We start from the raw sequence: 27,253 nt of genomic DNA, 5'->3' as shown, positions 1-27,253 counted from the left end.
GTGGAGAGGGAGGGAGAAGCAGGCTCCCTGCTGAGCAGGAAACCAGATGCAGGCTCAATCCCAGGACCCTGAGGCAAAGGCAGACGCTTAACCAACTGAGCTACCCAGGCGCCCTGAGAGAGGTAGCCTTTTAAAGCTGACCCTTAAAAGAGGGGAGAATGTGGTCGCCAGGGGCTCAGGGAGAGAGAAATGGGCAGATATTGAGTTGGTCAAGGAGCGCAAAGTTTCAGTTATGCCTGATGAGTGCATTCTGGAGATCTCACGTGCAGCCGTGTGACCGCAGTTCATGCTGGATTGTTTGCTGTCAGAAGAGAGAAGATTTTTTTTTTCTTTTTCTTTTCCTTTTTTTCTTTTATTTTTTTTATTATGTTATGTTAATCACCATACATTACATCTTTAGTTTTTGATGTAGTGTTCCATGATTCATTGTTTGCATATAACACCCAGGGCTCCATTCAGTACGTGCCCTCTTTAATACCCATCACCAGGCTAACCCATTCTCCCACCCCCTCCCCTCTAGAACCCTCAGTTTGTTTCTCAGAGTCCATAGTCTCTCATGGTTCGTCTCCCCCTCTGATTTCCCCCCCTTCACTCTTCCCCTCATGCTATCTTCTTCCTTTTTTTTTTTAACATATAATGTATTATTTGTTTCAGGGGTACAGGTCTGTGATTCATCAGTCTTACACAATTCACAGCTCTCACCATAGCACATACCCTCCCCAATGTCTATCACCCAGCCACCCCATCCCTCCCACCCCCCCACCACTCCAGCAACCCTCAGTTTGTTTCCTGAGATTAAGAATTCCTCATATCAGTGAGGAATTGAGGTAACGGTCATATGAAGAGAGAAGATTTTAGGTGTTCTCATTGAGAGCGCACACAGACACAAAAGAAAAAAGGAAATGTTAATTATGTGAGGTGATGGATATGTTAATGAGCTTGATTGTGGTGATCATTTCACAATGTGTATGTATATCAAAACATTCAGCAGTACACCTTAAATATATACATTTTTTACTTGTCAGTTATACCCCAGTAAAGCTGGGGAAAAAACACATATGTCCTTTGAAGCACAATTTAGATTGTTTATGAAGAAAGCTACGTGTGATAATTCTCTCCCACCCTAGACTTTGTAATGACAGATTTCTTAAGACCTTTCCAATTTAACTTTATTGTGTTTGGGCTTTAAAGACGTAACCACCAAAGAATGAAGAACACAAATGGAAAATTAAAGATCTTTATGGTGCAAAAGAGAAAAAAAAAGAATGAAAAGCTGAAGATTGAAAGATCGTAGTTAGACTCCTGATTGTGCTGGCCATACCAAGGACGAACCATCTAGACGTGCTGTGTAGAGAACAGTATCACCATGAAATGATCAGAGAATTGTTAGCTGATGGGTGTGTGTTTATAGTAATTCCTCATAGAGGAATTGTTTGTGTCTTTAGGGAGCACACCCCAGAGATCTGTGGAACCAGGATTCTAAAGAGAGGGGGAAGAGCAAGAAACACAGACTTATCTGAGGGGTTTCTGGCAAGGTAATGATAGTTTGAGTCCAGTCTTGGTTTAACTGTTCAAACGATACTTCTCACAGTCTCAGTTCTTTTTAATTTAATCTCATTATGGGAGATGAACACGAGAGGGTCATGTTAGAAAATAGCGTATCTGGGCCAGGAAACTCAAAGAAATACGATGGCAAGAAGGCTGGTGAACACAGCCAGCAGGGTTACCTGCTTACCTGAGAGAGAAGGAAAGGGGCCAACCTCAAAGTGAAGTAAGTCATTTAAAACACAGCTGAGCTGTCCTGAGGGGAAGAGAAAACATCAGGGAGAAAGTACAGATAAAGGCAGAGCCCACCCTGCAGGAGAATATGTAGCCAAGAAAAAGAAAAGATGCTACTTAAGGCCTGGAATGATGGAAAGCTCTGGAAGGTAAGGGTCGTCGGGGGGTCATGGTGGAGGGCCTTGAGCCCAGGGTAAGAGACTTTAGAAAGACCATCTACATCTTCTGCTCCGCAGTCCTCCACCTGTTATACATGTAGGAATAGGTCTAAGAGGCAGGTTACTTAGGGTTTAGCAGTTTCCTGGGAAAAGGGGGTTATCACAGCCCCCCTGGCCTAGGATGGAGCTCACACTCAGCTAAGTGTCTTTTTTTTTTTTTTAATTTTATTTATTTATTTGAGAGCGAGAATGAGAGAGAGAGAGCATGAGAGGGGGGAGGGTCAGAGGGAGAAGCAGACTCCCTGCCAAGCAGGGAGCCCGATGCGGGACTCGATCCTGGGACTCCAGGATCATGACCTGAGCCGAAGGCAGTCGCTTAACCAACTGAGCCACCCAGGCGCCCCTCAGCTAAGTGTCTTTATGTTGTTAATTTTGTCATGAACCTTCGAGATGCGTTGAACAATACGGCTGGACATCATTTGGGATTGGGATTAGAACAGGTGGTGAGTTCTCAGCATGGCATTGAATGGCATTGTATTTAATTATTTCTGTGTGTGTGTGAGAAAATTTATACCCTTTCAGAGCCAAAATTTCCAGTGACCACAAGCAGTCTGAAGAAGATCAAAAACCTGCAGTTATTGGCCTGGGGGCAGCATGGCCATGAATTTGGGAGCATGACAGCCCTGATGTTTCATGATCGAGGAAATGAAGGAATCTGGGGACTTTCAGGGTGAAGGGACTTTCTTTTTCTTTGATTCCTGTATCCACCTGGAGGGAGATCTCGTAGAGTAAGAATTTGAGTCTCTCCATCTCTCTCCATTCTCTGCCTTACTCCTTCTCCTCAGAGGAGGGGAGTGACCCATTGTGGTTTTGGGGGCAGAGTTGAGCATACATACCTCAGGCTCTTCTTTGCTTGTCTGTGGGGTGTGATAGCCTGCAGAGCGCACACAGTTGGCTCTTCTCCTGCCTAGACAAAGACTTCCTGAGGCAGCTCCCTACAGAGAGGCCATGGACTGGGCAGCTGGTTGGAAAGACCTGTCATGAATTAGGCATATATACTAGTAAGTTCCTGCAGCTGAACACATAAGCTGTGTACGTCAGTATTGCTTTTATCAGCAACAAAACGCATTTGTTCTCCATTTGACTCCCATGACCGTCTCTCAATTAGTGTCACACTGAGTAGGGAATAAAAACATCATTCATTGGGTTCCTCAAACCTCACCTTGGAGAATCCTGACATTTCCTAATGGTATGGGTTATTTTGTTTATACTTTTAAAGTAAAATTCTTCTTATAATTCTCTTAAACGACCTCTAAACTCTCTAAGTTTGATTAGGGATAAGATGATTTAGTAAGCGTAAAAGAATTTCTGGTCTGAAATGAGAAAGAAACATAGAATCAGGATTTTGAATGTTAAGTGATCGTTGACGTCTGTCCCTTCCCACTCATTTTTTTGTTTGTTTGTTTGTTTTTATTTTAATGGTTGAAGAAACAGAGATGAGAGAGGCTAAGGTACTAACTTAGGTCACGTAGCTGATTTGTGGCAGAACGATTTCCTCTTTTCTTCTGTAACCTTGAAATGAGATGCGTTTGTACTCGTAGTTGAATTAGAACAAAAATAAATGAATACCAAAGTCCTATAAATCTAGGAACTGCTTTTAAAACAAATCACCTAATTTAGCTCACTCTTCCAATCAAGCACACTCTGTTCTTTATGGTACCTTCTTTACACTTTTGAGAATCATAATTTTTCTCTACCTTTTTTTTACCTCATTTGATAAATACTGATGTTTTTCTGTGTTTCTACCGGAGCTTGAAATTAATATAGTTTTCGATACCAGTGTTACCAATTATGTGAGCATCATGATGACTGTAGGGCTTAACTAATGTTGAAGAGTAGCACAGGGGTTCAGAGTTTGCTATTTAATGCAAGTATGTGATTAGGCTGGAGAGACAATGATTTAGTAAATGGCAAGTATGTGATTAGGCTGGAGAGACAATGATTTAGTTATAACAGCAGTCTTGCCACTTTCCCATTCTGGGGTGGCCAGCCATTACCCTCACACCTTTATGAATTTACACTTTTTAACTACTGGTCCTCCCTCTTTTCGTTATGAGTCTTTATTCCAGAATGTATAGTTTATTTTTTGATCCCCCCCCGTGTGCTTATAATGCTGCTCCCTGAAGTGAAGAATTTTCAGGTAGCTTAAGACTTTGGGGTCGAATGAAAGATGAATATATTGAGACTCAGGGAAGGGGCTTGCCCAGAGTTGCATACCCATCAATGTGAGAACCCAGATGAGGGTCCTGAAATCTTAATTCATATTTTAATATTCTATTCAACCTTTTTACATATGTATTTTCCAGAAAAAAAGTGCTTTATCTTGGCACATATGCCTAATATAAGCCCATGTAGAAATTTCCAGCAATAGAGAAGAGTATAGAAATGAAAATACAGACTGAATACAGTTTCAGAGGTAACCTGCAGTAACCTTCAGTGTGTATCTCTCCAGGTATCTCCCTCTGCCTTTTTACACTTATCATCCTGGAGATTTGTCCATGTTGACGTAACTATTCATGCACCAGTATTTAAGTATTGATATGAGAGTCCATTTTTCAGATGCACCATATTATATTGAAACATCCACCTGTTGTTAGACACGTTTTCACTGTCAGCATTTTCCTTTATGTTATCTGTTTTTTTTTTTCTGGTAAATAAATGTTACTAAATATTTGCTTAATATTGTTATCTAACTGTATTATACTTATATATCTTATTTATCTGGAGTGTATTGTAGTGAAGGCTGAGGGGTGGCGCTTCAACTTGATGTTTTCCCAGAGGATGACTAGTTTCCCAACACGAGTTACTGAATTGCCTATCTTTTTCTCCCCACCGATGCGTTGATGCCAGGTATGCAGAGGTTTATACTTGCAGATAAACTTTAGAATTATCGTGTCAATTTCATATTTTCTACCCCCTTGGTATTGCATTGAATTTATAGATTTCATTTAGGGAGGAAACTGACATCTTTACAATGTAGAGTCTTCCTATAAAGAAGAAGATGATATCTCTACATTTATGTGAATCTTCTTTATCTCCCTCAGTAGTTTTATAGTTTTCTTCATTATAGTTTCTGCACATTCTTATTGCTTATTTGCTTTTTTGGTTGTTACTATTGGATTTATACAATTCACTTAAATATAAATTTAACACTGTTAAATATAAATATATTTAATAGTACAGAGATTCTCTACTTTTTTTTGGTTAGTGTTTGGGATTTTTAAACTATACAATAACATAGCTAAAAATAATCATTTTTTTCCATCCTGCAAATATTTATACTTCCATTTTATTCTTTTTAAAATTACATTGTACAGCACTGACATTACAAAGTGAATTATAGTACTACTTACCCTTTTTCTGATTTTAATAGAAATGGTACGATTGTTTTAAAATTTGCCATGATGACTATGTCAAACATATGTTCGGTTAGATGTATGAATTGTAACCCTTATAATGTGGATGTTCTATATTTATTGAAAACATAAAAGTGTGTGTATGTGCGTACATATATACCCATGTGTATATGCTATATGTACTGTATATTTATGTGCCTATGCACACACACATATATCCTTTTAAAACAAATTCAGATTGCCATGAAGTAGTTCTTTCTGTTCTGTGATTATAGCAAACACATAGTGGCATTATAATCATGGATGTCACATGGATATGTAGGAATGATTTGTGGGTTGTGGTAAGATGATCTTGCCTGCTCTACCAAGCGTATCTCCCAGTGTCATGTTTTGCTGCTAGAATTCCGACTGAAAAGATTTCTTCTTTTCATTAATGAATGTGCCCTTTATCAATGACTCATTCATTAATTTAAATTAATGGGGTGTATTATTCAATTAGGTTTGACACCTTAGTTTAAGTTAGAAAATCACATCTTGAATTTGTTGTGGACAGATGAGGTCTCTATGGGCAGGTTAAGGGGACAGTTGTAACAGGAATTTCTTTTACGTCTTTCTGGGAACCTAGGAATGAAGGAGAATATTGGAAGTGAAGAAAAATCTGCTAACATTGAATTTTGGAGTAAGAAAGTGGTACTTTTCATCAAGTGTATTTACATTTTTAACTAGGTGCATGTTCAAATATCTCTTCCCCTGAAACAGTAAGGGAGAAATCCATGTTCGAGTCTAGAGATTTATGTACTAAATGTGAATGGATGATCTTAAAATATTAAATGTTTTATGAAGAAGAAATTCTTCAGGAATTTCTTCCTGAACAGTGGAACAAGGAACAGTGGAACCTTCTGGTAATTATGACTATTGACTGTTGACAAGGCATAAATAGTCATGCAGGATGGAAGGATACAGAAACCAAATGAGTTTATGGTTCTGGAAAGAGTAAGAGCCTGTAGTGGAGTTTAAGAAACGTTACCACAGAGGACAAAGGCTAGACCAGAGCCGGGCAACACTGATGCCGATTAGAAGGATAATGAAGCTCCCTGACAGCTGGTAAGATGGACAGAGACCGGAGGCGGTGAGAAACTGTACTGGCCAAAAAGGAGAACTCAGAAGACCTTTGGTACTTTGGTAGGGGAAACCATTTGACCCAAAAAGTCCGGTTTGATATGATCCCTAAATTGGTTTTGTTTTCTAGAGACCAAGAAGGGGTTTGGGACAAGGGCTCAACACATTCTTCAGGAACTCCTCTGTGAGGAGAACTGGCCCCTCACTCCTTCCACTCTGCCCCTCTGTACCTGTGAGGAACTGATCTGGAGATAGTTGATAGAATGGAATCACCTCATCCCTTAGGAGAGCATAGTCCTCTAATTAAGTCAATAGCAGAGGGAGAGAGGAATACCTCATGACAAAGGGAAAATGTAGGAAATACCAGGGTCCAGAGAAGCAGTCTCTCATTTTCCTTTAGACACAGCAGTAAAAAGCAATGAGGAGATGAGAGAAGCACAGGGAGGGGACTGATCTCCGGAGCCGTGGAGCTTTGCGTGTCTCACCTCAGCGCTGGCCTAATATGGATATGTGGATTGTGAAGCCCGCTTGTCTGTTCCCTGTTTTAACTCTTTACATTTTTCCTTAGGATCTATTTCCAATGTCTTTTCCTCTTTTTATTTGATTTACGATCAGTAAGCTGATCGTTAGAACTGGGGACAGTTCTAAATCTGTTATTGCTTACATATAGAAGTCTAAACTGAATGAGTTTAAAACTTTTTAAAACAAACATAAACTTATTTTGAAAGTAGGTACTGCCCTAAAAATGAAAAAAAAAAAAAAAAGATCAATTTCTCATATCTAAATGTCGTATTTCCTCTTCATTTTTCTGAAAGGTGAAGTACTAACTTTTGGGATTAATCAGTCTACATCAAGGCTGAGATTCAGCAAAAAGAAAAAAAAAAGACTTGAATTTGAGGCCTTTTCTTCATTGGAAAATAAAAAAAAAAAGGAGACAGTGTTTAAAGAAGGTAAAAAAAGTGGAGGAAATACTAACTTTGGGTCCATTTTGTATCAAAGATAAATACAGAGAGCATTTTCTATGTGATTTCCATCATTAAGTGCATAAAGAACATTTTTTTTGCACACCTTTTTTATTTTAGTAGGAGATCTTTTAAGTTTAAGACAAGTTTGTATCATCTAGCCCCTCTGTCTTGATTCCTCTTCACAAGTGTGTGGAATATTATAAAGTTTGTCAGAAGAAATAATCGTTATAGTTACTATAGATATAAATGTTTTGGATTGGCAAGATGCTTTCACAGTTTTGTCTCAAACATATGAAAGGAATAGCGTGTAGCTTTACAAAGCCTGGGACCTGGGGCCAAGTACTTCAGAATAGAAATCCTGGAAGATTAACTTATGTTATAGAAAAAAAATTGGGGGACATCCATAAACTGGAGCTCTTGGTTCATTTTTTATTTTAAAGGCATTTGCATGATGTTGTATGCAGTTTCTTTCATTAGAAGCCGCTCCTCAGGAGCTAACCAGATCTAGCTTCTTTATGAATTTATTATCATTGATGTTGGTAGTAATGGCTTTGGTTTGCTGCTCTAAATGTGTTTCCTGGAGTCTACGAACTGACTTTGATTGAGTTCATTGGTATCCTAATCCCAATTAACCTTTCACTGCTGCCCCAAAGTCCTACAGGACCTGAAATAGCAGCAAAGGGACAAGCCCTATCCTGGGCACAAGGGAAGAGCAAACCGGTTCTCTCCTGCCATAAAGTCCTTCTCCTCCTGGTATTTCCATTTGTTGAGACACCCAATATTCAGACACTGTTTTAGGTTCTTCCCAAGCACCATTTCATTTAGTTCCCAATATAAAAAAAGCCCTGAGGCGTGGGCTTTATTATCCTCATTTTACAAATAAGGGAATTGAGTGTAAGAGAGATTGACACCAAAGTAAAATTCAAGGCAAGGAATTAAACCTAGGTTTGTCACATTCCACAGCTTGTGCTGTATTCACAGTTATTCCTGTACTGACATATTTTGGTTCTCATACTTTGTTCCCCATTGCATTTTGTTAAGAAATATAAATAATACACATAAAAGTTAGCTTTCTGTCACATAAAGCAGATCCGATAGGTGGCTAGGTTTTTTCTAAGTATTGATGTAGTATTATATTTATATTAAAAATTGGTAGAGATTACCTTCTGGAATTTTACACTTAATAGGAAAATTTTGTTTTATTATGGGACACCAATAGTTTCCATCCCATACATGGTATCATATTTAATTTGCTAACAATTACATACAAGTTAGAGAAGTAAGAGGGCAAGTTCTGGGTCAGGAAGAACCTTGAGTGCTTTTCTAAGGAGTCATCTTGGAAGCAATAAGGACCTTTGGAAGGATTTTGAATTGGACTTGGGAAGCCAGGGGCACCAATACCACTGAGGGGGAGTGAGCTGAGAGATGTAGAGGGCTGAACTAAGGCTGACAGATTGTGGAGAGTGACTCTAGACAGTCAAGTTGTGGAAACAAACAACAGATAAATGCAAAGGGACCAATTACAGATTTATGGCTTGATTAACTGGTCGTTGGTGGTATGGCTATTCACAAATGTAGGCAGTTTAGCAAGAGGACCAAATTATGTTGTGGGGTATCTAGGACACATCTAGGAGGAGATCTTTGGTGGAAATTTGAGCTGGTGATCCCAAGGGTGGTGTAGGTCCAGTGATTTGAGAGTTATCAGTGTAGAGGTTAGACCTTCCTAAACTTCAGGGAATGCAGGCTCTTAAGTGTATATGTATACATACTCTTTTTTTTCTTTTTTTAAGAAGAGTGCCAAAATTTTCATTTGAATCTCACAATCTGTGACTTCAAAGTTTAAGAAACACTGAGAGAGTTATTGATTGAAGCTACAGTTCTGATAGTCACTGGGGGAAGGAGGAAGGGAGGCTATAAATACAGTGAGGAGACCATAGGCCTGAGGAAGGAAAACACAACACACATCAGGTTTAGGGATCCAGTGGAAGAAAAGTGACACACGAAGAGGCCGAGAAGGAATGGCTGGAGAGGTGAAGAAGGCTGCAGAGGACTGATGCCAAAGAAGCCCAGGAAGGAAGCATTCCAAGAATTAAACCACCACAGAAAGGTCTGTAAAGATAAACACAAAAAGCTTCCATGGAAATTGGTGATATGGAGGTGGTTGGTGATACCAGAGAGAAGGGGAATGGAAGTAAAGACAAGATGGCGGTGGGAGTGAGAAAGTGGCAAGGGAAGAGGAATAAGGGAACATCTGTTAAAAGAAGAGCTTTGCTTTTGTGTTTTTGTTTGTTTTTAGTGACTGAGCCTTAGCACATTTTATTCTAAAGACATAGAAACACTGGAAAGGAAACCACTGATTGGAGATGAAAGCCTGCAGAGGTGATTACTGAATGTGGGTCATGGGAATGTGGGAGGGGATGGGATGTAAACACATGAATGCGTTGTTGAATCGAAGCAAAATGAGCAACTCCCATTTCTCCAGAGACAGGAAGAGAGTTGGAATCATGGTTGTAGATGAAGATAAGCTCTTGGTTGACACACCAATTACTGGAGGCTTTGCTAATGAAGGCTGCATCAGGGTAAGAGAGAGATGGCTTAGGATTCCAGTTCTTGGTGTGTGATTTTCACCCTGACAGTGTACTCTGACCTGAGCATGGGGATGGAGGAGAGATGGATGGGATGGATTCAGTGATAGGGTTTTTAAGGACAGGTGTGACAGAAAAGCAAGGGGGCAAGAGAGTTGTGCATAATAGGCTGGGTAAAGTAAAAGGTAAGGACAGATTGGATGAACAGACTGGAGAATGGTAATCAGGAGAATAGTAATTCCAACATCAACTAACATTTCTGTTTCTAGTATAGCAGTGCAACTCCTGCATTGATAAAAGTCATGGGCAAAGAGTGGAGTTTAAGTTTTCACCCCATGGCATAGTTTAAGACATTACCATCCAACCTGGGAGCCATTGGTCATAAGTTGTGATGGACCACTTAAATGTGACCAGTAGGAATTGAGATGTGCTCTTATGTAAAATACACACCAGATCTTGAAGACTTGGTATGACAAAAAGAATGCAAATATTTCATTCATAATACTTCATATTGATAACATACTAAAATTATGATATTTACCTTATATTGGGCTATATTCTTTTGCTAGGGCTCTTCTAACAAAATACCACAAACTGAGTGGCTTAAACAACAGAAATATACTCTCTCACATTTCTGGAGGCTGGAAGTCTGAGATCAACGTGTCTGTAGGGTTGGTTCCTCCAGAGGGCTGTGAGGAGGGATCTGTCCATATCGCTCCCCTGGCTTCTGGTGGTTTGCTGGCAATCTTTGGCATTCCTTGCTTTGTAGAGGTATCGTCCCATCTCTGCCTTCATCTTCAGATGGAATTCTTCCTGTTTCCATGTCTGTGTCCAAATTCCCCTTATTACAAAGACACCAATCATTCTGGATTAGGGGCTCACTCTACTACCATGTAACTTTATCCTAACTTAACTAATTATATCTTCAATGACCCCGTTTCCAAATAGAGTCACGTTCTAAGCTACTGAGGATTTAATAATTAAACATATGATGAATTTTGGGGGGATATATTTCAACCCATAAGATGGGCCATATAAAACATATTAGTAAAATTAATTTCATCTGTTTCTTTCTGCTTTTTGTTGTGGCTACTAGAAACATTGACGTTATGCATTTGGCATATATTCTGTTTCTATCTTCCATTGCTTCTTTATGATACTAGCTAAACTAACTGATTTCTGCAGGCTCTGGTCTAGGACCCTTCCATACATTAAATCATTTAACACTTAAAGTAACTCTATTTAATGAGTGTTATTGTTTGTCCTTGTTATTGAGGGGTGAAGGTGTCTGCCTGACGCCACATAGATGGTGGACAGAGTCAGCCTGTGAATGCGGACACCCGAGCTCCAAAATCAGCACTCTGACCTGCTCTAGAATAACACATATCTATAGAGCAGTAATATGTTTGGTCAGTCTTTGGAATTTTCACGATATCTGTTCCTCATATTACTGGACACTGGGTACATCTCTATTAATCTCCCCTTTTCATTTCTACTTTTCGTTGGTCTAAGCTTCAATTTTCTTGATAGCTTTTTACCTCTAGCATCCTTTACTAATCAATGCCTATGTTTTTTTCCTGTTAGTCAATGTATATTTTATTATGTGCTTTATATACCTATGTATTTTTTATAGCAGAGCTATATATTTTTTGCTGCTTTAGCTTGTCTTTTGTTTTGTTTTGTTTTTTTTAAAGATTTTATTTATTTATCTGACAGAGAGACAGCGAGAGAGGGAACACAAGCAGGGGGAGTGGGAGAGGGAGAAGCAGGCTTCCCACGGAGCAGGGAGCCCGATGCAGGGCTCGATCCCAGGACCCTGGGATCATGACCTGAGCTGAAGGCAGACGCTTAAAGACTGAGCCACCCAGGTGCCCCAGCTTGTCTTTTGTTTTAAAATCTTTAGCTATTATTAGGAAAGAGATATTCTGGATTTGTTGAATTCTCTTAAGAAAAAATAATACACCATATACTTTAAAATAGCTTTTATATTTGTAGTTATAAAAAGACACTCTTTGAAAAGGTCATGGCAAAAAAACAATGGAATGACTTGTGACAAAATTCAAAATACACTGTTTTTAAGGGAAAAAGAACATAAAGTCTTTTCCCTCAAAGTGAGAAAGATATTTTAAAACAAATTTGGTGGGCAATGGTGGATTTAAGTGATTTAAATTTAATGAAACATCAGGTTTCATTCTCATAAAGCTGTGCATGTATCTGTTGAAGGTGGCTGAATGGAAGGATTTGAGAAGTTTGCTTTCTTTTTTGGCTTTCTCACTTGTTACATGACCTTGCCCTTAGACAGACAGAAGGAATCAAGACAGATTGAGTAGGAGGCTAGAGAAAGCTCTTTCAACTGGTACTTTACGGACTTAACTTCTTTCCTCTGACATTAGTGCAATAGCCTATTTTTCTTCCTTCTCTAGAGCTTCACCTTTGACCTCAGTATTCTTTACCTTGACTTTGAAACTCGTGCTTTATTTTGCCTTTCCTGCCTCCAGTTTTGCCCTTTGAATTTGACCTCTGCATTTCCCACTTGAGCCCAGTAGTTTGGTCTTGACTTTCATCGTGCTCTTCTTGGTGAGTATTTTATACTCTGACTCCACGAGCTTGCGCCTTAAATATAGCTAGTGTTCTGATTAACCCTACCTGTGCATGTCAGTAAGAAGATCCAGACCCTGCTCCTCTTCCTGATAGTGGTACTCTTCAAGCCCTTTGTTAATGGCTACATCATGAGAATTTATGACAAAAATGATTTTGGAAATTCGTGTAAGATAGGGTGAAGCCTTGATGATCAAGGATTTCCTTATTCTGTAATAGTATTTGCAGTATTCTGAAGCTTTTACCTGAAAAGTGAAGTCTAGTCAATCATCCAAATTTTTGTTTCTGTATCTGGGAAACACCCAGGCCTGTCATGTGGGGCAGTAGCTCTCCAATTTTAGCAAAAAGTCACTCAGAGAGCTTGTTATAATACAGACTTTTGGGCTATACCCCGGAGGAGATTCTGATTCAGTTGATCTGTGTGGGACCCACAAATTTGCACTTTTAACAAGAGCCCTGGTGATACTGACGATGTCCTTCTGAGGACCACACTTTGGATAACATTGTTGTAGACCAGACCTCCAGGTGATCGTTTGTGCTAAGTTACTTGGTAACATGTCAACAGTAGCTATTACGTCAACCCCATTCACCTAAAGAAAATAAAAATAAATCAGATTATTGATAATTTTTTTGGTTTCCAAATGTTGTAGTATACATATGTATAATGAAAGAGGAATGGCTAACCTTAGCAGTGGCTTTGGTAAAAGGGTTTGCAAAGATATAGTCCAGAAATACTGTGTTAGGGAAAAAGATGGGCTCAGGATATTTGAAGCAAAGTACCTCAGAAAATGATCTTTACCCAAATTATACAACTAGTCATCTTTGCCGAAAGATTCACTTTAAAACCAATTTAAAACTACTTTAAAGATTCCTGATATGGAAAAAAGTCCTCCTTATGGTTGGATGAAAACATTTTTTTAAACATTTAGGGAAGTGTGCTTTTACATTTGTTGTGATGTGTAGCATTTACATCAAGATAAGTTCTGTAGTTCAACTATCGATGTCATTTCTACTGTTAGAAAACTAAGTAAATATAATGACATTTACATATGGTTATCTACCTTTAGATTATGGTTATCTAAAGCCATTATTTAAATAATATAAAGTATAAATTACATTTTTTTCAATGACACAAGCAGATAAAGAAGTCAAAATTCTCAATCTAACATTTCATAAGTGACTTTATGGGTTTACTTTTCACCATCAGTGAGCTATTTATTGTGTACAGAGGACTAGTCCAGCAATCTGTTAGGTAACCTGAGACAAAAATTGTAAAACGCATCAATTCTACTTTTAATCCATGCTCATGGTATAGTGTATGCAGACTGCCACCTCCACTCTGTAAAGCAGTATGCTTCCCTGAAACAAATAATACACGTTAATAAAAAAAATTTAAAAAAATAAAGCAATATGCTTCAGCTGTTTGGAAAGGGAGAGAACAGTCATTTGAGACTAGACTAAAAGGGGGTGTAGAGTTCATGAAAATAGGTGTATGTTTCTGTCAGTGTGACCGGGTGAGTGTGAGTAAAAGTGGAAAGGAATTAGGGACATCTGCAACTCAAACTAGTGATCACATCATACATTCTGAAAATACTGTTTTTTTTTAAATTTTCATAACTTACCCATAAAATTACCACTTGTTAAAATTAAGGGGATATTGAAGTAATGAATGAAAATATTTATAAGAGAAGTAGCAAACTAAGGAACATAGTATAATATATGTGTGGTGTGTACACGTGTGTGTGTGTGTGTGTGTGTCTATCTCAAATTTACCTCTGACAGTCATTCATGTGAATGTTTACTCTGTTCTTGTGTAGGGCATATGTTTGGCAACCATATCAAGAATAAATATAATATAAACCTCCATATAAATCATCCATGAAAAGTGCTTGTTCCTTTGTGGAGAAAGTACGCCCCTGTAGGTTAACCCTGTCACTGATAGTATAACGTTCTGCATTGGAACCTCGTATTAAAATGTATGTTTCATGTCATTAAAGCAAAAGGTTATCTTTGAAGGTATTGTTTGTAGGAACCTTTAGGTCTGCTTGGAAATTGGCCTCACAGATCTCCAGCTGCAGGGGGCTGGCCTGACTGAGGGTCCAGGGGCTGAGTGGTGACATCTATTATTCCATTCCTACAGAGGCCATGCCTGCGTGGGCTGCTCCCCATCAGCCATGAGTGACTGTGGCAGGGAGATTAAGTCAGGCTTGTTTCTAAGAGACACCAGAGGGACTCCTGTGACTCTTGACTTTGGCTCCTGGCTGCCATGACAGCCTTGCTGAATCTTCTTAGATGACAATGCTTCTCTCCAACCTTCTCTCCTTCACTGTGGGGCTTGCATCATGGTCTGAGAGCTCTCCCAGCATTTCCTGGCTCCCTCCTGATTTTCTCTTACTGGTATATCCCTCTTAAGATCCTTTCAAGTAATCCCGTATTGGCATCTGCTTTTTAGAGGACCCTGACTAACTGTATCAGTCAAGAGTTCAGCCAGCGATACAGAACCAGTAGGATATGTGTCTATAATGAGGAATTGGTTCATGTAATTATGGAGACCAAGTCCCATGATCTGTTCTCCATTAACTAGAGGCCCAGAAGCACTGGTGATATAGTTCTAGTCCCAGTCCAAAGGTCTGAAAGGGTGAAGGTTGACGGTAGAAGTTCCAGTCCAAGGACAGAAGACTGATGTCCCAGCTCAGCAAACAGGCAGAGAGAACATTCTCTCTTCCTCTGCCCTTTTATTCTGTTCAGGCCCTCGGTGGATGGGTTGATGCCCATCCACCCAGGGGAGAGACATATTTTTTACCCACTCCACTGATTTAAATGTTCACCACTTTCAGAAACACCCAAATTGACACATCTATAAATAATGTCTCACCAGATACCTGGGGACCCCTTGACCCAATCAAGTTGACCCGTAAAACTAACCATCATACCCCTCGCGTCAGCGCCAGGATGAAGCTGATCCTGCTGCAGGGCCATGAACGATCCATTACGCAGATTAAGTACAACCATGAGGGATGTGAGGGCAATGTGGCTGTGACATCTTTCACCCCATTGATTGCCAGGGTTGATTTGGCTGATCTGGCTGGCTAGGCGGGTGTCCCCTTCCTCCCTCACTGATCCATGTGCATCCCTCCCAAAGCTGCGCGCTTGGTTGAAGAGGACCTTCCCCGGTAGAGGAGGACCGTTCTTCAGTCAAGGGTATCCAAGTAGCTGTGCTCCCCTGCTAGAACCTCCAAACAAGCTCTCAAGGTCTATTTGTAGGAGAACGTAGGGTAGTCAAGCTTCCAAGACTCCAGACACATCCAAATGAGGTGCCGCACGTGGCAGTCTGCTTTTCTTAAAAAGAAAAAAAAAAAAAAGTACAACCATGAGGGAGACCTCCTCTTCACAGTGGCCAAGGACCCTATTGTCAATGTGTGGTACTCTGTGAAAGGTGAGAGGCTGGGCACTTACATGGGCCATACTGGAGCTGTGTGGTGTGTAGACGCAGACTGGGACATCAAACATGTCCTCACTGGCTCAGCCGATAATAGCTGCCGTCTCTGGGACTGTGAAACAGGGAAGCACCTGACCCTACTGAAGAGCAATTCAGCTGTTTGGACGTGTGGCTTTGACTTTGGGGGCAACATCATCATGTTCTCCACCGACAAGCAGATGGGCTACCAGTGCTTTGTGAGCTTCTTTGACCTGCGGGATCCAAGCCAGATCGACAACAATGAGCCCTACATGAAGATCCCTTGCAACGACTCCAAGATCACCAGTGCTGTTTGGGGACCCCTGGGGAAGTGCATCATCACAGGCCATGAAGGAGGAGAGCTCAACCAGTATAGTGCCAAGTCTGGAGAGGTCCTGGTGAATGTTAAGAAGCACTCCCAGCAGATCAATGACATCCAGTTATCCAGGGACATGACCATGTTTGCCACCACCTCCAAGGACAACACAGCCAAGCTCTTTAACTCCACAACTTTTGAACACTAGAAGACTTTCCGGACACAACATCCAGTCAACTCAGCTGCCCTCTCTCCCAACTACAACCATGTGGTGCGGGGTGGTGGTCAGGAAGCCATGGATATAACCACCACCTCCACCAGGATTGGCAAGTTTGAAGCCAGGTTCTTTCACTTGGCCTTTGAAGAAGAGTTTGGAAGAGTCAAGGGTCACTTCGGACCAATCAACGGTGTTGCCTTCCATCCCGATGGCAAGAGCTACAGCAGCGGAGGTGAAGATGGTTATGTCCACATCCACTACTTTGACCCACAGTACTTGGAATTTGAGTTTGAGGCTTAAGAAGCTTGGATCTCCATCAGAACCAGGGGAAGTTTCTGGGCCAGGGCTCACAGAAAGTTTTGGACTCTGAGTAATAAATTCATTTGGAAATAAAAAAAAAACAACAACACAAAAAAACTACTAATCATCATACCAACACACTGTCTCGGCGACAGTAAAACCATATACCAAAGAGGCAGAGCAAACAAACATGAGGCCACTAATGAGGCCTGTCATTTGTTCTCTGACCACGGTGTCGCTGTCAAATCTGAAAGGCGCTCACGCATTGCTGGAACCCCTCCAGCTCAAGGAGCCTTCTCTATGAAGTCTTCCTTACATTTTTGTTCACTTAGTGGTGATTCTCTTCCATTTGAACTTTTTGGTAAGATTATATACTAGTAATGGAAAAGTTCCGTAGTATACACAGTGCTATTTCAATTTTAGGATGCTTCCTTTTAGCATTTTCATTCATTTATCCAACATTTATTGCAAATTGATTTTATGTCAGGTTCGATTCTAGACCCTGGGGCTATGTGTTGGACATAAAGATTTATTACGTGAGTGGCACAATTTTTCTTTCCATTAAAATCAAAACAATACTGTCTTCAGTTGCATTAAGATAGTTTTTGTTTTTGTAATGAAGCAAGTACCATTAATCTTTTTTTTTTAAAGATTTTATTTATTTATTTGACAGAGAGATAGAGAGCACAAGTAGGCAGAGAGGCAGGCAGAGGGAGAGGGAGAAGCAGGCTCTCCGCTGAGCAAGGAGCCTGATGCGGGGCTCGATCCTAGGACCTCGGGATCATGACCTAAGCCGAAGGCAGCCTTTTAACCGACTGAGCCACCCAGGCGCCCCTGGTTAAGTACCATTAAAAAAAAAAAAAAACAAGTAAAATGTGAAATAGCCATTCTGTTATATATTAAACAATGGGAAAGTCAGCTCTATTACTTGATACATATAATTGGTTTTTCTGGATACAGATAGTGATTGAGAAGGCCTCTTAAGGTTCAGGTCACTTTTATTATTTTATTTTAAAAGTATAGTATGTTTATTATGAAAAGTAGAAAATACAGACAAGGTAACAGAGAAAAAGCATAAGTAAATTCTCTATAATTCTAGCATCCAGAAATACTCACTGTTAACTTTGTACTGTACCTTCCAGATTTTTTACTATAAAACAAATACATGCACTTGCTCACTCATTCACACACACACACTCAGATATGTCATCACCATTCAGTTTTCTGTACATTTACTGAAATCTAGTCTGTGCCAGGCACTGCATAAGGACTGTGGAGACAGAGCCAAAGGAAGACATCACTCCCAACATCCTGGAACTTGACTTGCAGTATCTCTGCCGTGGTCTCTTGGGTCTGGGGAGTGACATCTCTGTCTGTCCTTGAGTGATATCTCTCTACTGTGTCTGATTGGACACTCCACCTTATGTAGCTGAAGCTGGCTCTATGTGGTTCCACATAGGTCCTCACAAATGTACAATGAGCTCACCTGCACCACAGTGTCCAGTCCATAGGAAGTGATCAGCCACCTGCTGCTATTATTATACTGCTGGTTGCCCCCTCTTGGTATTACTGAGAGATCATGAACTACCCTAATGTTGACCAACCCTCAGTGTTATTCACTCTGCATTATGCTGCAACTGCCCTGAGATTGTCATCAAGACTTATACTTGGAACCACGGTGAGTTGTTCTGTCCACAGCATGTCATGCAGAGCACATCTGTGCTTATCAGCAGCTCCAGAGACCTTCTGTTTACCTGATTTGTGGCATCTTTAAGCAAGGCTGCGGAACTCCCTTATCTGCCCCACCCTGGCCCCAGTGCTCTCTCCAATGAATTTTAGTGTATTTCACATGGATTTTTTTTCTTTTTTCAGAATTATCCCAAACGAATCATGTATATTTGGTGGAGTTTTTCCAGGCAGTAACCAATCACCAAAAACTTAATTTTGCTGCTATTGATTACTATAGCCAGCTTTATAAAATGCATACATAGCTTTTATAAAAAAAAAAAAAAAACTATTTTGAAATAATTATAAACTCATGAGAGGCTGCAAAAATAGTACGTAGGGTCCCTTAAGTCCTATGCCCAGCTTCTTCCAAAGGTGACACCCCACATACTGTAGTGCAATAGCAAAACCAGAGAATTAGTTTTGGAATAATACTGTTAACTGGGCTATAGACCATATTCAGTTTTCATAAGTTTTCACATACACCCGTGTGTGTGTGTGTGTGTGTGTGTGTGTGTGTGTGTGGTTCTATGCAGTTTGATCACATGTTTAGGTTTGCATAACCACCACAGCAGAGAGGGTAGAGAACTGTTCCATCATCCAAAAGGAACTCCCTTTGCTACCCCTTGTAGCTCACCTATCCCCCGACCTGAGGACCTGAGTTCCAGTCCCCACCCACCAGTCTGTTCCCCATCTTTACAGTCCTATCCTTTTAAGAATGTTAACTACACAGGCGGTACGTAATTTGGAAATGTCCTTTTTTTTTTTCCCACAAAATATACCCTTTTAAAACATACTCTTTTCTCTTGACTATATACCACAAACATCTTTCCATTAAACTTGCTTTACCCTCTATTTTCATTTGTTTTTTATGTAGGAAAACAAAACAAAATTAAGCAAACAAAACAAGGCAAGACAAGATAACAAAACTTTGAAAGAAAAATAAAACTGCCTGGAGCCTGTCAAATATAATGAAGGTACTTGGTTTTCAACATGCACTCAATTAAGACCAATAAAACCATTTTTTCTTAACGTGAATGTGAAAGCTGATATTTGGTCCTAGTTATATCTGACTACTCCATATTAGACTCCAGAGAAAGCAAATATGAAAAGAACTATGAATGCTGGTAGCACAAAATTCTCATAAGCTTTTTAACATAGCCAAATGTCATTTGCTCTACATTGGGAAAAATATTCTTAATTTTAGTGAAATTATAAAATCTCATGATAAAGTTGAAAAAAATCTTTCATTTAAATTTTCTTTCTTTTTTTTTTTTAAGATTTCTTTATGTCAGAGAGAGAGAGCAGTGGAGAGAGGCAGATGGAGAGGGAGGGGGAGAATCTCAAGCGGACTCCCCGCTGAGCATGGAGCCTGATGCAGGGCTGGATCCCATGACCCTGAGATCATGACCTGAGCCGAAATCAACAGTCAGACATTCAACCGACTGAGCCACCCCGGTGCCCCTTGTTTAAGTTTTCATTTCAAAAACTATCCAGCAGTTCTCAGCCAGGACTTTCTCTTCAAAGTCATTATTAATATTGAGTGTATTTCTAACATTGCTGAATATTCAGTAAGTCATTGATAAGACTTACTGAATTCAAGTAATTCAAATGTCAGGCTGAGTTCTCAGTAGTGATTTACATTGGCAAGAGTTTTATGGGAGTGCATTATTAGTTTGCTGACTGCCTTAATATATAAAGGTTATAAAAATTTTATCCAACAGTTATGAATTTTAGCATACCACCAGGTAAATATAAATACCCAAAAGAATACACGTGGCTTTCAAACTTTGCAGAAATGGTCAGAGTGATTCAGGTTCTCAAATTATGGACACCCTCTTTTCTTATTAAATGGTGCATATAGTCTTCTCACATTCTGGTTGAAAACATACCTGATAGCTTTTTTGGTCATATTATAGAATCCTGAAATTCACTTTGGTTTATCAGCATTACCTTTCCCTGCTGTATCTCTGATATCTCCACTAATACCCTGAGTTTAACTACCTGTACTCTGGGCACTTCAACTTATGAAACCATTCATATATTTTTAAACTATCAACTTAAAAAATTTGTCCATGTAGATACTATTGTAATTCAGATGGTGCCAACAAGAGTCTCAGAGGATGATTACATTTGGGTGTTTCACTGCCTAAGATTTGATTTTTTAATTTGCATGTTTAAGCACACAACTTTATTAGTTTCCCCAGAATCAATCAGTTGGGTATCAGATTTAAAAGAAACTGATTTATGAAATAAATGTATTATGTTAATTATGGAATTCTAAACATATGTTTTTATTTGGCACACTCTTCTGGTGACAGGTATGAAGTTGGCTTCTCAGGAGATGAAGTTGTGGAGAAGTTTGCTTGTTGGACAGTGAATTAAAGTAAAGTGATTTGCATGATTCTTGATATTAGTTCTCAGAGTTGTGTTTGAGAACTTGGGAATGAGAAAGACGACAGATTCCTTGCTCCTATACCAGGGATTCTGATGTAGGAGGTCTTGCCTCCAGTATCTGTTACTGAGCATATTGGGATTATTCCTATGCCATTCAGCAGGGAAGCACTTCTGTGACTCATATGCCCATCAATCTGTGCTCACCTGCTGGTCAACTCAAAGGATGTTCCTACATAGTATTGTTCATGTTAATCAGAGATTCTTGTCCAGGGCAGTGTTGAAAACAGTTTTCTTCTTTCCCCTTTTCCCTCCTTGTGCCATTATTTTTATAAAAATTCTCATCAGTTTCCTAAGTTAAGACATCATAGATAGTTCACAACTAATTAAATTACATCTTTTATCAGATGTTACTTTTTAATTTTATTTTTTTATTTTTTATTTTTTTTAAAGATTTTATTTATTTATTTGACAGAGAGAGACACAGTGAGAGCAGGATCACAAGCAGGGGGAGTGGGAGAGGGAGAAGCAGGCTTCCCGCGGAGCAGGGAGCCTGACGTGGGACTCGATCCCAGGACCCTGGGATCATGACCTGAGCCGAAGGCAGACGCCTAACGACTGAGCCACCCAGGCGCCCCTATCAGATGTTACTTTTTAAAGAGCTTTAAAGATATCATTGAAATATATAATAAACTGCACATATTTTAAATGTATGATTTGATATGTTTTGACATACGGATAAACAGGTGAAACCATCATCTATATGTAGATAGTGAACATGTCCATTCAAACAATACCCATACCCAAAAGTGTTCTTGTGTCCCTTTGTTATTCCTCCCTCCCACCCATCCTCACTCCCTTATCTTAACCATGGCTCTCTTTGCATGTTTAGTGGATCTCTTGCTGATATGTCTTAAGAAGACATCGATGAGATTTTAGAGGTGCCCTAAGATTTTGAGTTGGAAAGATTCACCTTTTAAGCTGAATGTTGGGGGATTCTTGCCATATACAGTGAAAATTACCATCACCTTTCTGTAGGGCAACATGATATATGTCTATAATTTTTAGAATTTCCATGCACTTTGGCCCAGAAATTCTACCTTGAAGAACATACAGTGTTCTGTATAGTGGAATAATATTTAGCTATTAAGATTACCTTGTAAATTGCTTATTATTGTAGAAACATATTTATATTACCCGTGAAACTCAATCACTGGGCAGCATATATTTATATAGTATGATCTATTAAAATATATATGTCAGGAAGGATATACTTTAGATCAACAATGTGTTTCTGTTTAATTAAGCTATGAGTATTTTAATATTTTTCCTCATTTGTTTCTACTTTTCTAATATTTATATCAAAATATTGGTGAAAATTATATTTTACATATTGAACTTTGCACAATTTCCTGGCTCTTCACAGTTTCAGGTTGATTTCTATTTTCTCTATTCCTTGTTGCTTATTGTGTGCTTTTACCCCAATATTAAGGCTTAGACCCAGTTGCAGCTCAGCTTGTCTTTTGGCATTGCTTCTCCTCATAAATACTTATACAGAGAGAATCACCTGCTTCTTTTATAATCTCAAAGCAGTGCTTCTAGGCCTCTCATTGCATCTGGTACACAGTATTGCAGTGATTTCTTTACACATTTCTCCCCTATTATGGAGCTGAAATCCAGTTGATGGCACTAAATATGTCTTGTTGAATTTTGTTTGCTTCAGGGTACGTAATATGTACTTATTCAGAAACTGACAGACTGAATGAATGGCCTTCTCCATGTATCAGGTGCAAACGAGAGTGTGATATGAGAGTTGGATAATTTCAGACTGCATGATATTGAAGGCTGTAGTCATTCTTTTTTTCATTTTACAATCTCCATAAAATTAACCTGAAAAAAAAATTCTGAGAATTTAAAACAAGATAACTTATATAGTAACTGATATTTCCTCAACCAATTCTGAGATAACATACATAAGCACATTCTAAAATTTATAAACAATTTTGACCTTTCAATATAGAGCCTTCTGGAAATATGTGGAACCATATAGGAGTCATGATTAGTGAAACTGTATGTATAATGTCATTAATATATGTTTGAAAGGGATTTTCAATTTAATGTATCCATTTTATAACAAAAATGATTTGGACAGCTATATAATAAAGGGTACAGATCCCGAAGGACATTTAAAGTTTTGAAAAACAATAAATATTTTGTACTAGGCAGATTTATCAGTGTGAACTTGGCCAAGTAGAGTACAAAATATTTATTGGTTTTCTTCTTTATCACTAAATAGAATACAAAATATTGATGAGAATATCATTAAAGATGAGGCCCAGAGCAGCAATAAATAAATATTCCAGTATGTTTCACTTTAGAGAAAAACCTTTTTAAAATGCCTGTCAGCTAAAGGGTAAAATTTTAAAAATATATGGAGTTAATTGCCTGATTGAGAAAACTGCTATTTTTTCAGGAGAAGATATTGTCTGGCATTCAACTCCCAGAGGAATCTCTATTTTGAGGTGAAAAAAATTATGAAGTCTCTTAACTGCACAGCACAGCAGCATGTTATTTACTAGTTCCCCTAATAAATACAAATCATAGCTGAGGTCATCTCTGCATACCTGAAAATCCTTTTCGAGATCATTACCTCAGTTGAGAAATGTATTCCATAGAGTCAGCCTCCATGCATTATTCTGCCCCTTCAAACTTCACTGTGCTTTGTTTCTTCTCACTACATTTACTAACCAATTTGAAAGGCAGTATGGTCTTTTGTATTCTTTTTCCAGAAATAGCAGTAATAGGGGCAATGTGCAGTAATTAGGACACTTAAATTGATGGCTGAATTTAAATGTCCTATTATCTTAGCTGTGTATGCTGTCTGTAGATGTTCATGTGATTTTTTGGAATAGGCTTATTGGCATCATGAATGAGTATCACCTAACGTTAAATGGCAAGCAACAATTCACCAAAAAATATTATTGAAGGATATAATCAATCATGGGATGGAAACAAAGATTACTGAGTATAGATTTGCTAATTAGGTCTATAATATGGTCTACAATATAGACCATAGCCTAATTTTCATATTATAGACCATAACCTAATTTTCACTTAACTGTCATAAAATATCCTAGGAGAACTATGTGTTGGATAGGAATGAGATTTTATTCAAAGACATTATTATAAAGATGGATAAATGTGAGGTCTTAGAAAAACATTTAATAATAACATATATATGGCAGAGAAACTCCATATTATGAAATCATATCAGTTGTTTGGTAAAGACCTTGATGAAATCTCAAAACCTCTGCTACAACATTCATGACTCTCCCACCCATGACTGATCGGTCCATGGTCCAAAGCCAGATGAAACTCTCTCTTCTTTGTAAGTACTAATTTTTGGATAATCTCCAGAAATCCCAGTCTGTGTCTTTCCTGCCATACCTATTTAGTGTGCTTATTTATTCAACAAATGTTACTGAGTACCTGTAATATTCTAGGAAGAGTGCTAGCCACTGGCAATATAAATCTAAATAAGGAGGGCTGGCAAACCCAGTTTAGCAAGAAAGAGCTCAAGTTTGGTAGTGGAGACCTGAGAACAAATCCAGGCTCGACACCGGGTGTTATACACAAACAATGAATCATGGAACACTATATCAACAACTAATGGTGTACTGTATGGTGACTAACAAAAAAAAAAATCCAGGCTCTACTGCTTACAGAATGCGAGATGCAAGAAAGCGGCTTTATCTCTGCATCTGGAAGTTTCTCCACTAGAAAATGGGGAGAAAAGCATCAGATACCTCACAAAGTTAGAGTGAAGCATAAATGAATTTGTATGGATGTACACACACATATTGTGTACATATACGTGTGCATGTGTATATAAACGCATTACATTTATGCATATGTATGTAGATGCCAAATAAATATATGTATGTATATATTACATATATTATGTATGTATTAATATATAGAGAGTATCCTATATATACTACTCCTATACTCTTTACCATGGATGTTGGCAAACCACTGAATATTTTAAGCAAAGCTGTGTTAGTTTTAGATTTGTATTTTTGAAAGATCACATGGCAGGAGAAAGAAGGTAAATTAAAGAGGTGAGATCAGAAGTAGGGAGACAAGCTAGTTGGCTGAGGTAATTGATAAGGGACAATAAAGGCTTGCACTAGGAGCGTAGCTAGGATGAAGGATCATCCAACTACATGGAGAGAGGAGAAGAGTCCAGGATGGGCAGGGGGAGTCCAGGATGATGATATTCAAAACTTTTTGGGAAACTGGGTGGATGCTGGTGCTACGAACCTGAAAGAAAAGGGTTAGCCCAGTAGTTTCCAGCTGGGGTGGGGGGAATTTTACCTCCCAGGAGACATCTGGCAATGCCTGGAGATATTTCTGATTGTCACGACATGGAGTGGGGTGGGACTTCTGTTGGCTTCTGTTGGGTAGAGGCCAAGGTTGCTGCTCAGTATCCTACCATGCACAGGGCAGTCCTAACAACAGAGCATATCCCACTCCTGTCACTGAGCTTGAGAAACCTGACATTGGGGAAATAGAAGCAGGGCTTGGGCACTTTGGTAGAGAAAGGAGATGTTAGACGCCAGTTTGGACATTTTGAATTTCAAGTGCCTTCAAATATGGTGATCATTCTGCTTAAGTTACATGGCTTATCAAAAATCAGGGTGGCAGGTGATGGGATAAACTTGAAAAATTGGTTGCTGTCACAAATCACAGGGCACAGATTATGTATAAACAATATAGAGAGATTCAGTTATGCGTATATGCAGACATGATGGTTACTTTTGAACATTATCTACATATATATTTATACAGTCTGTATAAAAAAGAATAATAATGTGGGCTATGATTCTCTAGATATTTTCATAAATTATTTAGCTATTTTATGGAATTCAGAAATGCACTATGTTTTCATGTCCTAAGAAACATCATAGGATGCATATTGTCTTCAAGAACTTTCTCTCGTTATAGAATATTTTAGAAATTTAAATGGTCAGGGCGTCTGGGTGGCTAAAACATCTGACTCTTGATTTCAGCTCAGGTCAGGATCTCAGGGTCGTGGAATCACGCCCTGCATGGGGCTCTGTGCTCAGTGTGGAGTCTGCTTGTCCCTCTCCCTCTGCTCCTCCTCCTCCCTCTCCCTCTCCCCCTCTCTCTAAAATAAATAAATAAAGTCTAAAATCTTTTAAAAAAAGTTTAAATGGTCACTATACATTTAAATTGATGATGGGCTGGACCAGAGAAAGCAAGCTCAAAGAGGTGGGAAAAGATCAGATTTGAAAGCAAAGCTTGTTTCAGTCATCACTTAAAACAAGGTTGTACCACCTCACACTTTACTTAAATTCTTCCTAAAGAGTGGACATCATACAGATTATGCAATATTGATCAATTTCAGCTGAATTTTAATAGTAAATAGAAACCTAATATTGGTGTGATGATCTTATCTATAGCACATTTCTTGCTTTCAAATTGCTTTGTTTTATATATTTAGGAACATTTTCTGGGGGGGGGTGGGGAGGAAGCTCAATCTATTCTTTTCACGATCTTTTGGTTTCCAAGATTTAATTAATAAGGCTAACTAATTCAGATAATTGATTCTTATAGCTGAAAAATTTGAGCCAATTATCCACCTAAATTGACCTTTTTGGTGTAATACTATTTGAATTGCTATACTCAGCTTATGTTTAATTATACTATCTATGTTTAATTATTGTATCTGAATAATGTTTAATGAGCTCCCCTGTTTAATTACTGTTTCTGACTAACGTAAATACTCTTAAGTATCTCTGTCATTATGAGCTAAGCAACCTAAGCTCTGTGCGTCTGTCCTCAGCCTGATGATTCTCTAGGCTCATCGTGTTCTGTGGGCTCCTCTTGTATGGCCCCTGGCCTTCTCTTAGTTGCCCTAATGCACACAGCTGCTTCCTATCTTGAGGCTTCACAGCTGCCATTCCCCCTTACTTCCGCTCTGGTCTTTAGGGCTCAGCCATGACAGTAACTGAAGAACGATTTCTTCTCTGGTTTTCCAGGAACATTAGCATGTCATTGTGCACTCTTCCTTAATACCAGGTATTGCAGTTGTGGTGGTGGTGGTTTTGTGACGTGTTTGTTTGATTTTATGCCACAAGCTATACTTGTAACTCACCACTGCATACCCTACAGCATCTGTTGAATAGAAGTAAATGAAT

The 27,253-nt window shown here is 39.0% G+C and overlaps 2 protein-coding genes across 2 annotated transcripts in view; both read left to right on the top strand.

The window, feature by feature from the left end:
- GPC5 (glypican 5) overlaps positions 1-27,253 on the top strand; it is a 729,885-nt gene that overhangs the window by 211,403 nt on the left and 491,229 nt on the right. The gene's annotated exons all lie outside the window — the stretch shown is intronic.
- On the top strand, positions 15,573-17,011 carry LOC110585901 (eukaryotic translation initiation factor 3 subunit I-like). Its single transcript, XM_021696037.2, is given in 2 exon segments — positions 15,573-15,639; positions 16,000-17,011. Coding segments are annotated over 2 exon segments (978 nt in total). The 3' UTR covers positions 16,911-17,011.

Source organism: Neomonachus schauinslandi, chromosome 3 (genome assembly GCF_002201575.2).
Source record: "Neomonachus schauinslandi chromosome 3, ASM220157v2, whole genome shotgun sequence".
Lineage (NCBI taxonomy): Eukaryota > Metazoa > Chordata > Mammalia > Carnivora > Phocidae > Neomonachus > Neomonachus schauinslandi.
This window is presented reverse-complemented; position numbering and strand designations above follow the sequence as displayed.